At 44.3% G+C, this 16,283-nt stretch overlaps 1 protein-coding gene across 1 annotated transcript in view; it reads left to right on the top strand.

Annotated features, from left to right (window-relative positions):
* LOC135916853 (uncharacterized) overlaps positions 1–10,307 on the top strand; it is a 52,870-nt gene extending 42,563 nt beyond the window's left edge. The window contains exons 6-9 of the mRNA XM_070522541.1: positions 1,593–1,683; positions 4,429–4,614; positions 6,425–6,586; positions 10,212–10,307. Of these exons, the coding sequence (XP_070378642.1) occupies positions 1,593–1,683; positions 4,429–4,491 (154 nt within the window). The 3' untranslated portion in view covers positions 4,492–4,614; positions 6,425–6,586; positions 10,212–10,307. The remainder of the gene's footprint in view (positions 1–1,592; positions 1,684–4,428; positions 4,615–6,424; positions 6,587–10,211) is intronic.
* The last annotated feature ends 5,976 nt before the right edge of the window (positions 10,308–16,283 follow it).

Genomic DNA, 16,283 nt, shown 5'->3' with positions numbered 1-16,283 from the left:
GATGTGTGGTAAGGCGGTGTCGCGAACAGAAATATTGTTTCAAAAGACCACTATGCAACGTCTTAGGGCAAAAATGACGCATGAATGGGGAAAGGGATCACCCTATCTTTTCAGATCGATTCCAGTCGTAGCGCGATTGGGTCGATCGCAATTTCCGTGAGGTACTTCTAACCTTTTGTTCACTCGCGTTAAAAGCGTAGAATAAAACTGCGTTCAGTTGAGCTCTTGTATTGACGCTTGTATTGGCTTGAGAGCATACTGTATCCGATACACGAACTTCTGTTAAAAAATGGAGGACGCTTAAGCTTCGCCTTCAAGAGTTGAACGCGACAGCGTTCCCATCGACCCGCCAAGGGGTGTAAGACAAAGCGCTACGGCGCAGGGATCACTTACGAGGCTCCCCGCATCGAACTTTGCGCCCACCTATCACACGGAGAGCGTCGAGCAACGCAGCGTTCGGCGCGGCAACGAAACGTGCGCCTGAGCAAACGGAACGAACCAAGGAACTCGGTGTCGAGGGGGAAACGATCTACGCCAGCCAAACGTCGTGATCGGCACGGGCAGAGAGATAGACAGATAGTAATCTAAAGAAAGGAACGGCGCTTGATTCTCCAACCCGCGTGAGAGCACGGCGAAGCGTCGTCAGGGGAGAGGGGGTCGGAGCCGCAACGCACCTGGCACCGGTCCGCGCACAGCAAGGCCCAATGCGCGCATGGCGCGCCACCTGTCGGGGCAGCGCCGTACATTGAGAGGAGGGAGTCTTCTGTGTTTGCCGCAAGATGGCTCTGCGTGTGCGGTAAGCGCAGAAGAAATGTTGCGGAAACGTACTTCGCTACTCGTGTAAATGCGACTTCTGTAAGTTGCATGCTCATAATCACCGATATACGCCGCAGTATAACTTTCTACGGCACGTTTTTAAGGCAACACCGCGTTCACTAGAAGCGCGTTTGTACCGCTTTCAAGCATCGAACTCGTGGCTGAGTGGTAGCGTCTCCGTCTCACACTCCGGAGACCCTGGTTCGATTCCCACCCAGCCCATCTTGGAAGTTGCTTTTTATTTATGAAGTGCCTGCCGTGATTTATCGCTCACGGTCAACGCCGCGGACACCGACGCCGACACCGACGCCGACGACACCGGCTTTTCTGCGACACGAGCTCCTTAACGCTATCGCGTTAAAATACGGAAATAAACGTTCGAGGCAATAGCAGTCGCTCACTACCTGTGATCGTTACTTTCTTGCTTGGGTGCACGTTTTAATTGTGACCAGAAAAAAAAGTTCTTTGCTCTGGCTGCCCTGCTGTGTTTCCTCGGTGCAACTTTTTGCGGTGCAGCAAGACGTGTTGCTTCGAATGATGTCTGGGCAGTCAAGGCATTCGTGTCAGTAAGCAAGCAGTAAACGGGGTATCAGTGCGAAAAAAATTGGACATACAAGAGAAGCGAATGGTATCATCATAGACTCTTTTATTTGACGAATAATTCAGTTGTATTACTAAAGCGGAGAGTGGATATGCATGAAAGCCAGATTGTATTGATACTCAGCAAAAACAAGGTAACTTATCATTACTAATCAATCCTTTTCTTTTACTGAAAGGCAAGTTGTTGTTGTGCTGGAGCTGAGAAGAGGTCTGCCGCCTGCAATGGGTCCATCTCTCTCAAGTTATTGCAGTATTGTAGCTCACAAGGTGAGTGGATTTTTTTTTGTCTTAGCTGTTTGCCACCTGAATCATGATCATTTACTTAGCTGTGTAGGTGATCACTGTTAGTGACATTGGAGTGCTGGTCGACCAGCACTCCTTTATGATTGCAACGCATATGACAGAGTGCAGCTGTGGCAGTATGCAAAGGTGTTAATCTATAAGCCAAATTAGGTTCTTTGAGTTAATATGTTAATATATTGATGACATTGGATTGTGGTCTAGCAGGCAAAAATGCTAAACAAGAAGAAATTTTAATTTGCACTTGGTAAGTTGTGCAAGCAATTCAGGCTGTTATGCATGAAATGGGACATTTGTAGATGTCTTCTACAGTGCTGCAGTCCTGAATTGCTTCAGAGTTGAGTGATACCACTATAATTTCTCTGTAGAGCATGCAGCACAGTTTAGCATTACGGGAGGCTGGCATCAACAGGGGTCTACTTACTGTGAAGTTCAAGTGAGGTGTTACTGTTAGGGTGACTATATATAATTTATGGTTTATTTCTAATCTTTTGTCAGGCAGACATAGTTTACCCACTTGGTTAAATAATAGAGATGTAATATCTATGTATACAAGTATTACCCATTCATTTATGCCATTTAGACAATGGCAGAAATGCGTGGGTAATACTTGTGTACATAGACAATACATCACTATTGTTTAACCAAGCGGTGCCCCTGCATGCTAAATTTTACAGGGCTATTATTGAGTAATGTCAGCTTTTGTTGTAACATTAAGGCACCTTTTATATTATTACAGATTACCACCATTGTGCACCATCATAGTGTGATATTTACACTAAATGTATTTGACTTTGCTATAAAACCCTGCACAGCGGTGCATCATGAAATTTTTTTTTATAGTTTCTGGCCTCAGAATGCACTTCACGTTATATTCTTGTTTGCAACAAGACTATAATGCAGGTTTCGCTCCTTATGTTTTGTGGCACTTCAAACTGCGGCGAGCTAAACCACTGGGCAGCAATACTGGAATCGCTACTGCGTGTGGAGCTGTCTTCAAACACACACAAGGAATACATCATTGCTTTTTTAGCACAAAACAACGGACACAAGAAAGACGACAGAACAAGGCGCTACTCTCAACTGACATCACTTTATTGCGTCCCTCCTTTGTAGACAGCAGAATCTAGAATTACATGCGCTGTGAACACCATGTGCAGGAACCACCAACATCTGATCAAAAAAGCGCACTCATGCGACAGAATAAAAAAAATAACATATTGAGCACTGTACAAGGTTAAAGAAAGCACACTAATGCACTGTGACCCCAATGACTGTATGAAGAAAACTTCCGATAACTCTCTGGCGGTGGTATCACGGCTCTTTTTCAAAATCGTAGTATCACGAAACATTGCGAACCTAAGCGATCCATACCAACAGGCACAGGTTCCCATTTGGCTCAACATTGTAAAATATGGAAGTGCAAAGCCATGTTTTGTGATGCTACGATTTTGAAAAAGTGCTGTGATACCACCGCCCGAGAGTTATTGGAAGCTTTCTTCATACAGTCATTGGGGTCACAGTGCATTAGTGTGCCTTCTTTAAACTTGTGCAGTGCTCAATATGGTTTTTTGGATCCTGTCGCATGAGTACGCTCTTGTGATTGGTTGTTGGTGGTCTCTGCACATGGTGCTCACTGCGCATGTTCTTCTAGATTCTACTATTTATAAAGGAGCGACGCAATAAAGTGATGTCAATTGAGTGTAGCGCCTTGTGCCGGTCGTCTTTCTTGTGTCCATTGTTTTGCGCTTAACAAAGTATTTATGGATTCACACCAACTAGCCCGCCAACACATTGTGTTGTGGGCACTTCTGAAGTACTGTCTGTCCAATAACCTTGGTGGCATGGAAGCGCCGTCCACTTCTATGCGTTGCTTTCTGTTTCACTGTGGCATCACATCACATTATAATCATAATGTGTGTGTACTTTTTCCAAGAGACCCATATTCCTATCCTTTTGTTATATTTGCTGTGGCATTATTTATGTGCAAATGACCAGTGCTCCAAGCTCCATTTTATCGCAAAGTAAACTACTGGTACCTAAACAGTTCTGTATATCAGAAAACCAAAGCTGAACTGCCGCACAGTACCAAGCAGCAGCCTTAGTGCAGTGTCAAGTAGTCAGGTTTTATTGGTCATGCAGAGGTGCACAGGATAGCTCTTTATTACTTGCTGAATAATTAAGCTGTGTGAAAACTGAGTATTTATGTAGCTTCAACCACATGCTATTGGCCATTGCTCCTGCCCTCATCAAATGTGGAAGATTATCACGGCATTTCCTATTCTCTTTTTCCTTATTACAGTAGGATTACTGCATGCGTAAGCAGGAAACGGATCACATAGGCAATCAAAAGCCAACAATGTGTAAACTTGGAACATTGTACAGTTTGCTGACCCAGAATAAGCAGAAATACACCATAAATGATTGACAATTAACTTTTACTTGACACAGGGCTAGAGCGTACAGTAAGCATACTGTATGCTCATACGGTGTCACATCAATTTAAATTTTAGGGTAGCTTTACAGTGTACGCTTGTATTGTTGCTTTCTGTCAGAGGAATGGTAATGTTTCGCATGTATAGCAACTAGACTGTCTATATACAGTAGTAAAAATGTGTTAACTGTATTTTTTAATCATTTGATAGAATGTGTAGAACAATAAAGCCATACAATCAACGCACAGTGATGTGACTTTCTCTGCACATGTTGCAGGTTCAAAAAAAGTATGGTGGAAGCTGTTGCCAAGGTTCCGGCCAGAAAAGACAGCCAGTATAAAAGGGTCCACGCCACTGATCTCTACTACAGGGGATGAACAGCACATCGAGCGCCCTCAACTAAAGCCGGCCTTGTCCCGGAAGTTGGTGCTTCACAACTTTGCGGCACCACTTTGTTGCACGGGTGTGTGGCATTTCTTCCCCTAAAATGCCTGCCTGATGTGCCATAAACTACCGAAGCAGTGTGTCGAGGTGTCCAGAATTTTTCCATTGTAGTGTCTAAAGTGTCGCTAACATAAGTGGCGTGCAATGGAAACGCTGGTAAATCAGAAAAAACTTGATGTAAGAGAACACTATCGTATACGGGTTCAGATTGTCATAAAAGTGCTTGCCAGACATGTAGAGACCTCCTAAAATGTGAAAAACCACGAAGAAAAGTTTTTCGGCAGCAATATTATCTGATCGCACGCACTAGTTAGTCCACCATATGCCCTGCTTCCAGGACAAGCGACTGCATGACACCGCATTTCCACTGGCTTCACCTGCATCAGGTGCGGTGTGCTGCATCCAGCGAAACATGTTAGAAATCAGTGGTGCACAGTGTTTTCTGTCCCCTTTCTCGACGCCTACTGAACACATGGTAAACTGTTTCCAAAGCAGAAAAAGGGAAAGGGCTCAGAACACATTGCATTTTAAAGTGGCTGGTACTGGGTAACGCAAGTACTGTGGCATAATAGATTTGCAATAGGCAACCTGGGCGCCCAAAAAGGCTGCTGTTTACTTGCAAATGGCCAACGTATTGCGAGCATGTTGAAGTTCTTTTTTTATTCTCATCGCTTATTTAGCTAGTGGAGACAGCTTTCACAACTGGAGAAGAAGCCTTGGAAGCATGAAACACTTTTAAAAACCAGCTTCAATATATCATGTGTCTGCATCACAATTTTACGGCTGCATGAGTGAACCCTCTGGTTAACATGTGAGAGTGTCCATGATGTTTGCCATGCATTATCCACTTTATTTACCGGTCAACCCTATCTTGAGATTTAAGCTGATGTTGCTTTTAGAAAAATTATGGCTGAGAGCCAACTTTTGAGAATGCAGATTGAGCTCGACAGATTAAACGCGAGCACAAGTTCTTGAGGATTTCAGATCAAGAATCTTCAAAGGCCAGTTCATTTAGTGGTGTTAATAATCTGCTCAAAGTTGTTGATTGTTACGTTCACATGGTGTTCAAGCATTGCGGTAACAACTTCACTTGAAGTACATAGCAAGGGTGTATTCGACGTAAGCTGGTGGCTTTTTTCTGTGTTTTCAAAAACTGGTTTCTTGTTCAGTTTAAATTTTCAAATTTCGTATTGTTTATTAGGTGTTGTGTCCTATTTCCTTTTCCTGCAGCTTCTTAAACATCTGAATAGTGAACACAACATGACCTTTTGCTTGTTTTCTAGATTACACGCCCTCGATGCAAAACAATTTCACTTCAAAACTGCTTGTACCGTACTGAAAGAAAAACTTCAAGCAGCCATAGCCTATAATAACACGCAAGAGATGATTATGAAAATTCTAATATTGTTTTATGATCTACAGGGTGTCGTAACTATCATGCACCAAGATTTAGAAATGTGCAAATACGATGTAACTAGACAAAATGAAGGTAACGTTGTTTGCCGTCGCTTGGAGATACTCTGATTATATTTTGCATTCTGCCTAATTACATAATTCTTAATTAGTTAATAAATATATCAAAAAATAAATGAAATGTGTCAATGAAAAGTTGTAGAGCAATATGAAAGCCTCCTTAACACTTTTTTCTAACTGTTACTCATTGTGTGCTACATAAAAGTGTTTTTCCAAGGAATAAGCCTGCGAATACACATAAAGTGTCTTGAGTGGCCAGTCATGTGTGAGTTTTGTGGTGCAAAGCCACGAATACACCTTAAATGGGGTCTTTTAAGAAAAAGACTTAGCTCAGCAAATTATCTTTCTTTGTGCAGCCTGTGGAGACAAGGTTTCTTAGACATGGCCATGGCCCTCAAGGAAGATGCCGAGGCCACAGGCAGTTCCTCCAGTGACCGTGAAAAGGTCCCCTGGGGCACAAGTCTGGTTTGGCACCCCCACCTTTCTCCTGCAGCTTTTCTGTCTACTTAGCTAACCAGGTGGGTCAATGATGGCAAAGGGAAAAAAGAATCAACAGCATCAAACACAGAACTTGCTCAAGCTCAATGCATTTTTGGTGTGAAGTTTTTCCCTTATCATTTATCAAAAAACAGGTAATGGTCTTCATACGGACACCTCTTTCCCAGAGAGAATTAGCAGTAAAAAAAGCAGCTTATGAAGGCTTGAATATTAGCTAGGATGATGTGGCATAGATAGGATAATGATTATGAATGTTTCTAATGAAGGTAGTGGTAGTAGAGTGAATAATCAGAGTTTATATATACATTAAAAGACATTTCGTTCCAATGCCAAAATTTTAAATCATCCCAAATAATTCTTGTGTTTGATAGTCTATGCACATTGAGTGACAGTGCTTCTTGATGCTTGCTTCTTGCTGACATCATTCTTATGCTGCATAATTCACCTGTTATAAGTTCCCTATTTCTCCCGTTCAAGCAACTTTACATTCATCATAAGAAACCTCGTAGATGAGTTCCAGAAACTTGCCGATGAGATTAGGGGGTGGCGTGTACTCCAGGCTTAGATATGCATTCAAGAGCCTCATATCTTGCAAATGTTAGAAATACTCCTGCTAAGCAAGTTCTTGGTGTCATACAAGGTTATTTGCAAATACGAATTTGCCTAAATTTAGAAAACAGTCAATCTAAAACATGTCAAGCGATATCGCTGACGATACACACACATTCCAACTGAACTAAATACAAATAAATATAGCACCAAATGCAGAATCATTGGCATGATGCCATTCTTTCAGTGGAATAAAATCTGTCCTGCGTTGTAAATCTGGAATCCTTTATAATCCAGACTACTAAATACTTATGAGGGTTGTGACGTAAAATATGCATGTATTTATTCCTCGTTTTTTTTACTTTAAGAGCCGATAATGCTTAAACAGCAGTGAAAGAACTGAGATCACAGTACCTAATACTTTATATTGCTCCAGAAATCCGTTTCTCTGCCGATCGCAGCATTCGACACTAACAAGAAGGCACATAACACTTAGGTTGGTGCTATTCACTTTGATTGTTTGAGAACGAAACCCATAATGTACATGTTATGGCCCTACGTGTCATTACGTTTGAACAACAAAAAGTTAGGGGGTTTGCATTTTGCAAAACTGCATGGAAGTTTTTACTGTGTGCAATTAAAATTAGGAACCTTCCCAGCTCATACTAAATGCATTCTCCAAAGCTTTAGGTTTTACAGGTGCACCACTTTACACAGAACACACTCTTTTCCCTCGTCACGGCCCACAATCTTAGGCAAAGTTACACCCTTTGAAGTGCCCCTTCTTCTGCACAACGATAATTGTCATCTGCCTTTATGCATTTCCTTTCTTTAACGCTGCGAGCCCTGTGCTTTCCAGTAACGAACGGCATGAGCGTTATCAGCATGATAGCATTCCCGACAGCAAAGTAGCGGGCGTGGCGTTTTCAAGAAAGGAAACGCATCAAGGCAGATAACGATTATTGTTGTGTGGCAGAAGGGACACTCCAAAGGGTGTAACTTTGCCTAAGAGTGCAGGTGGTGATCCAGATTCTTCAAAGGTGTTTCATTGTATGGGATGGCACATCGCGCTTCACTTATTTGCAGAATATTGCATTCCAATTGTGTCTTATGAGATAAATCCATTAGAGAGCTTTAGCTTGCCGTAAATTTATTACAGCTGTGTACTGGTAAACTGGCCGCAGCTTGCAGTGCTTGTGGAAAAACAATTGTAACTGCCATATTATATGTAACTGCTAGTGCACAGGCATCGGCAGCAGCAATGGTTAGGCTACACTTGTTTCTTCTATTCTAGGGTATGCATCCTCCACCAGAAAGTAGTTTTTTCGTCTTCCTCTTCTACCATATTGGAATGTGAAATGGGGTGCAATTTGTAGGGTATACTCTTGCACAAACTTCATGAGCATTTATTCTTGTCTGTGCCACAGATCATTGTTGCTACCACTGTAAAAGCAGGGTGCCTGTTTACAGCACTCGTAGGGAACAATCTGTGAATCTTTAACGAACAGTAAGGATAATGAATAATCGAATAATTTTTAGTAATTTTCGACAAATTTAGCACTCTTTGCTTTCCACTACGGTGTTTTTCAACCTCTAATGTTGGCACAAGGTTTGACTGCAGGATGTCATTTTGTGTGAAAGAGTGCACTTGTGCGCATAACACTTAATCGTAAAGATTCTGCTGCACAGAATGTAATTAGCTTTCGTATGCATTGGTCACTATATCACAAACCGGTTGCTCCTTTGTTACTTGGAATGTAGCAATTATGTAAAGCACATTTGATGTTCTAACAAAAAGCATTGTGCCCTCTTATCCCCTAATTCTCCTCACTTGATGCCTAGTCTTGTAATAGCATGGTTGACACCATGAGAGTCAGTGTGGTGAATAATTGTGTCTGGTGGGGTAGGGGGTGTACGTTAACTTAAGCAACTTTTCCAGACGACTTGAATCAGCATTGTGGAATGGTGGATTTTTTTTTTCAATCACTGTTACCAAGTTTCACTTTGGTTGTGGCAACAAGTATAATGTAGGCTTGCATTCCTGCCAACACATATAATGTGCAGGCATCTCTGTTGAAAAAAAGACCAGCTAATGGTTTGCCAAGAGCTAAGGTCCATTTAGACCACTAAATTTTGAACTTACACCGGTGGAAATAACTGGTGAATGAAAGCACACCCAGAACTGGCCATAACATTTTCTTCTATATAACACTGCTGAAACTTTGAACTGCATTTGAACTGGCTTGTTTAAAAAATGACCCATTTCCTTGTTCAAGTAAGACAAAGGTTCCACAGGAAGACAGAAACTTGAAGCTGTCAACAGCAGCATGAATATAAACAGCGCTCGACGTTTTGCAATCTTGCACCTGGTTATATTATCCATCCCATTTTTTTCCCACAGGCTGTTCCTTACTGTTTTATGGTCATACCCAGTTTAATTTTAATGTCCCTATTTTTTATTATTTGGTTAATATATCTTTTCTTCATCGGCTTTCAACCAAATATATATTCATAATGCGCCTTCATTTACCACTTGCAGTGATCTTAACCAGATGCATCTTGATACAAAATTTATTTTCCTTAATTCTTCGTTTTCCTTTTCCAAAAGTGCAAACTGTTTATCTTGATACCTATTTTGTCTTCTGGGAAGATTAGGTCTACTGGATTAATGACTGCTTACATGGGTACATCGTTTTCTGTTTTGGTCACCCCTACTCTTGGCAAGTACTGACAGCATCGCTCATACCCGCTCCATCACAATCACCACTGCTAAGCACACCCTTCCTGCCTTTATTTTAACACTTTGGCTTCTCTTGACCTATTATATGCACCAGTTACTTCTCCCCCAATGAGGCTAGGGGCCAGTGAGATATGCAAAATCCAAAACAACACAGCCAAGGAAAACATTTGCTACCCTAATGACAAGCACCTATGTCGAAATGTTGGCTACAGCAACATCCCTTGTTCCAACAATGTTGATCTACTTACATGTTTTTCTAACACCGAAGTTACTGCTTTGTCGTGTTCTGTGATTATACTTTTTTGCCGCTTTCTTTAGGATGGATATTCACGAATACTATTTGTTTCTCCGAGCAGCAGCAAGTTTATCCTTGCAAGCGTTTGGTGTCAAGAACAACTTTCACCAGGAAGAAGTGCGGGACGAGTGATTGAAGAAAATAAAGTTGCTTCTGTGATCTAAGAACTTGAGGACTGAAATGTTGCACCTTTTTGTATATATGCTATGCAGTGCATTCATATCACGAAGTGCAAAGTGTTTTATCTCTGCAGCCATGTCAGTGTGTTGGCAAGACAATTTTCTCAATGGTGACCTGCTGCTTTGACTATGAGCTGCCTTCATGACATTTGCATTAAAGGAGATGTACTATCGTGGACAAAAAAAACCCTGGAAGTGCGAGTGATGACCAAATTGCATTTCTGCTCAAGACCGCTGAAAACAGTGGGTCACGAATGCACATTCTGAACGCAGATGGTGGCACGGCTGATCCCAGCAAATAGCACTCCAATAAAATTCGGTCGACTCTCGCACGTCCTGGGCAATTTTGTCCCCGATGGCACATTCTTCGAATAATGGACATGCTCTGCAAGATGAAATACGGGAAGCACCTGTACTTTAACGGATATAGTACAGATTTAGCATACGGAGTCTTTCGTTTTCTGAATACGGCAAGCACCTGTATTTTAACGGTTATAGTACAGATTCAGCATACAGTGTGTTCCGTTTTCTGAATACGAGAAGCACCGTACTTTAACGGTCATAGTACAGATTCAGAATACAGAGTCTTCCGTTTTCTAGATACAGAAGCACTCGTATCTTGTATTACGGTCTCTCTTTTACAGTTGTCCGTTCTACGGATATGACCGTTCTTAATTTACGTTCCGTTTCTGAATAGGAGTAGCACCGTACTTTAACGGTCATAGTACAGATTCAGAATACAGAGTCTTCCGTTTTCTAGATACAGAAGCACTCGTATCTTGTATTACGGTCTCTCTTTTACAGTTGTCCGTTCTACGGAAATGACCGTTCTTAATTTACGGAAGAGTGTTCGGTCACAAATTACCAGCAAATTTTCTGTAAACTAAGGAAAATTTTTTTTACAGTGTATCACTGTGTGCTAACAAGTGAACCTCTCCGTTCGAAGTGGTTAAGTGGCGTACCTCTGCCACAACGCGTTGGCAAAGAGCCGAAATATCGCATAGTGTGCTCGCTGCACTTTCGTCCAGAGGATTACAAGTTCAACGCTGACTTATTGAAGTCGTGTGGAGTGCCTTTCAAAGCAATACTTTCCCGTAGCGCTGTTCCGTCGGTCTTGCCTGAATTCTCCTAATCGCAAGAACAACTGCAGCATCAAGACGGAGCAGTGAGTGCGGCATTCAGTTTTCACGAAAGAAAAGCTACAACTGTCCGAATATGTACAGCCATGACATACAGTTGCTGTCGTAGTAGCACCCAACGACGCCAGCAGCGCGAGCCCTAAGCAGCAGGTCACGTTCATTTGTGCTTCAATCGCTTAAGTCGAGCCCAGCATCGCGAGCCATTGTGTCGTTGTCAACGTCGTCCATTGAAACTAGCGTGAAAGTTGGCGTCATAAAATAAAGAACCAGCTTATCGTCGTGCTCCTTCCCTTTCGCTAGCCACCATAGTTCAGCTTTCGCGCTGCTGTCGGCTCTGTCTTGGCTCTGTTTCTAGCCGCGCGTTTGCGTTTTGCGCAGAAAAGCCGTAGCGCCGTCTGCGGGCGCCATTTTACTCACCGACGGCACAGCGTCGCTGTGAGACCATGACGTCACCGATCCTCGATCGGAGGACTGGTGATTTGAACTGCACCAAAGTTACGCGGACGCTTCAGAGCACATTTTCTCTTGAAATGAGTCTCTTATTCACATGAAACAACCGTTTCGAGGTTTCTGGTATGGTATTTCAACAGTCCACGTTGGCCTAATATTAACATTTAGTGTAACTTTAGTATGTCTTTACATTCCGACTATCACGATAAATGAAAGAGCGCGTCTCCCCTGGTTCAACACTACTTTAAAGCGTTCAACAGTAAGAAAAAACGATCGTGTAGCCAAATGTTCAGGTTCTCTTTCTGCCTGGGAAAAATATGACAATTTCCCTAAGAAATATAATACCCCTGTCACATGGTAAGATTTATTGGCGTTCGAATCGAATGGCGTTCGCATATAATCCTACTAATAAGAATTTGCAGGGGAAAATTTAATGTCATTGGAATGGAATGACTTTTGCCGTTGAACGAGGTAAGGGAACTCATTAGCATTCGATTTCGAACCGAATATGTACTCTTAACTCCAGATAGACAACAGCGATACGCAACGCGAAAAAAATAATGCCTGCATCAGCAAAGTCAGAAGATATTTCTTTAGACTTATAAAAACGAATAATTGTTTTTGCCTCGATAATATTTTCACCACGGGCTCTGCTGGGTACCCGATCTGTATCCGGAGGGCGCTCACGCTCGAGAAGGAGAGAATCCAAACCGAGGCAAGGAGAACGCTCCTCCAGATCGAGATCCCGGTCTCGCTCCCAGTCCGTCAAGCGGGCCACGTGGGCCGACAAGGTCAAGGGAGTGACACAGCCGTCTGGGAAGACGAACGCATCAAGCAAAGAAACGACAGGTGAGGCACAGCCAGAGCATAGGATCGATCCCCGTATCCAAGCGCTCGAAGCGGAAAATAGGGAACTTAGACGCGAGCTCGCGGAGCTTAAGGAATCCTTTAACAACATGAAAGGAAAACTCATAAACCGGCATGAGGTTAGCAAGAGTAAACCAGGCCCGTTAGCCGGGCAGTCGAAACGCAACGCGCTCAACCCGGAACCTTTTAGCGACACAGAGGAGGAAGAAGAGGGCGACATAACCGAGGTCAACGAGACCCCGTCCGCCGCCTCGGCTTCCCCCGTCAAAAACGAGGGTAAACTGGAAAAGACCCTGAGTAGGATTATGGAAATGCTCTCCGCCATAGAGTTGAGAGTAACGCTATTAGAAAGCCCTAAGGCTCAGTCCAAAAGTAGACAAATAACACGTACCGCACCGCTCCCGACAGGATCAAATCCCGACGGGGGCGCCACAGGTATCTAAAATTTCACAGTAAACAAGATGGCTAACACAAATAACAATACCGTTAAAATTTGGCAGTGGAACTGCGCTAGCTTCCAGAGGCGCAAGGCTCCGTTAGGTCAGCTCGTCAGATCGGTGACAGACAAGCCACAAGTGATATTACTGCAGGAGACGCTCTCAGAGAAGGAGATTACTCTGTCGGGGTATCGCGCAGTAGCGTACAAAGGCGAAGCGGGGAGAGGCATCGCCGCCTTAGTGAAAAAGAGTGTCTCTTTTGTGGAGCACACCGTTCCAAAATATCGTAGCGGACTAGAAGCACAACTGATCGAGCTCGTGCCCAGTAGATCGAGCAACGCGAATGTCTTTATTCTTAACGTCTACAGTTCGCCTGCAGATAAGAACAGAGACTTTGATGCACTATTCCATTCCGCAATCAGGGCAGCCAGAAACGCGCCCCTCTTAATTGCGGGGGACTTCAACGCTCCGAACACGGAATGGGGATACGGCTTTAACAGCAAGAAGGGCACAAACTTAGCCGGATGTGCAGCCGATTTTAACCTCACGCTTGTTACAGATCCTAGGTTTCCCACTAGAAGGGGTAATTCGGACAGTCGAGACACAACGCCAGACCTCACATTCTTCCGAAATATCGAGGGCACGTGGGATAATTTTCAGGAGGACTTGGGTAGTGACCACTACGTTCTCGAAATCGCGGTGCAGGTCAAACCCTAACCTCCGGTCAAATACGAATACGTCGATTGGGATCTTTTCCGAAAAATTCGAGGCGAAACCGCCCCCTCAAGTGAATCCTTCAAAGAACTAATTACGAATCTTAAACAGGCGGTCAAAAACGCGACCAAAGAAATCAGCACAAAACTTGAAGTCCCCAAAATGGACTCTCCGTTAGCGCATCTCCTGGACGCTAAACACGCTCTTGGAGAGAGGTGGAAAATACAGAAATTAAATCGCCGACTACGAGTCAAACTAGCGTCACTAAACAAGGAAATAGAGTACTATTCCAAGCAACTGGCCCTGCAACAGTGGGACGAAACGTGCAACGAAACGGACGGTCGCATGAGAAGAGGCAGTAAGTGGAATCTGCTTAAAAGCCTCCTAAACGATAAACAGTCCCGGAATGCGCTAAATCTCGCCGTCGATAGGCTCATACATAAGCAGGTCAGCTCGGGCCTCACAAACGATGTAACTGTCGACGACCTGGCGCGAACTTACCTACCCGTCAAGGAAGGAGACTCGCAAGGCATAAGCGCGAGAGCGGCTTACACGGGGCTAGACAGGCCAGAATTAGACGGACCTTTTACGGTTCCAGAAATCAGAGACGTACTCTTCAATCTAAATGGAAGATCGGCCCCGGGTCCCGACGGGGTCACCAACAAGCTCCTCCGGAACCTGGACGACAAGGCCATCGAAATCCTAACGGCAGAGATAAACGAGGTGTGGAGCTCGGGGCAGGTCCCTTCAGAATGGCGCACCGCCAAAGTGGTGCTCATCCCCAAACCGGGGAAACCTCCACACATAAATAACCTGCGTCCCATCTCTCTAACATCGTGCATTTGCAAAGTGGCAGAACATGCAGTACACAATCGAATCGTCGAACATGTCGAAAACCACGAACTATTTAGGCATAATTTAATAGGTTTTAGAAAGGGACTCTCCACACAGGACGCAATGCTCCTCCTGAAAAGATCTATATTCGATAACGAGACGCGGGACGTACGAGGTATCATTGCACTCGACCTCGCTAAGGCCTTTGACAAGGTGGCTCATGAACACATATTGAACGAAATTTCCCATCTCAACCTAGGGCGGAAATTCTTTAATTTCACTCTCTCGTTCCTATCGGAAAGGAAGGCGTTCCTTCGACTGGGCACGATCTCGGGCGGTCCGTACGAACTGGGCAACTGCGGAACCCCTCAGGGCTCGGTCCTATCCCCGCTACTATTTAATATCGCCATGCATAAACTCTCTGAAAGGCTGGCCGCACTCCCCAGAATAGGCCACGCAATCTATGCAGACGATATCACAATCTGGTCCCCGGGGGGATCTTTGGCCGATCTAGAGCAATCCCTCCAGGCGGCCATAGATGTAACGGAAGAATTTCTTACATGCACGGGTCTCAAGCTGTCACCGACCAAATCCGAACTCCTCCTCTACAGACAGTCGAGGTAGGGCGTTAGGAACCTCGAGCCTCTGGAAACGCTGCCAGTCGAAACACGAGAAGGGCACCCCATTCCGAGGGTGAACTTAATCAAAATTTTAGGACTTCTAATCAACGCCAAAGGCTGCAATGCAGAAGCTCTAAACAAGCTGAGCGCGCAGGCGAACAATATACTGAGACTCATAACTAGAATCGCAAGCAAAAGGGGGGGACTCAAGGAGGACAACCTACTCAGGGTCTTCCAAGCTTTCTTCATCAGTCACATTACTTACACGGCACCGTACCTCAAGTGGAGCAAAATTCAAAAGAACAAACCCGACACACTCATCAGGTCCGGCGTCAAAAGATTACTCGGTATTCCACAATCCGCTAGCACACCAAAATTACTTGAACTCGGAATCCACAATACCACAGACGAATTAATTGAAGCACAGTTTATTGCACAGATCTCCAGGCTTTCGTCGACTAAGCCGGGAATCAAAATTCTTGACGAAGCTGGTCAACTCCCTATACAGGCACCGCTCAACCGACACCCCCTGTCTAAATTAGCCCGTGAAGGTGTAAAGGTTGAGCCCGTGCCGAGGAACATCCACCCAATATATAACGAAGGTCGCAGAAGAGCGCGGGCTAGAGCCATCCTTCAACGAATAGATCCTTACGCGGCAGATGCATTCTTCGTAGACGCCGCCAAATATGGCAGCGAAGACAGGTTTGCAATCACGGTCGTTGACGCGCGCGGAACACGTATCAGCGCCGCATCAATCTACGCCAAACACGCGAACGAGGCGGAGGAAACCGCGATAGCCTTGGCTCTTCAAGCCGCAAAAGGCCCGGCGTCCATTTTCTCCGACTCGCGCACGGCGGTAAGGGCTTTCTCGTCCGCTGTAGTTTGTAAACACG

The sequence above is a fragment of the Dermacentor albipictus genome, chromosome 7 (genome assembly GCF_038994185.2).
Source record: "Dermacentor albipictus isolate Rhodes 1998 colony chromosome 7, USDA_Dalb.pri_finalv2, whole genome shotgun sequence".
Classification (NCBI taxonomy): domain Eukaryota; kingdom Metazoa; phylum Arthropoda; class Arachnida; order Ixodida; family Ixodidae; genus Dermacentor; species Dermacentor albipictus.
The sequence above is the reverse complement of the archived record's forward strand: the minus strand, read 5'-3'. Positions and strand labels throughout refer to the sequence as shown.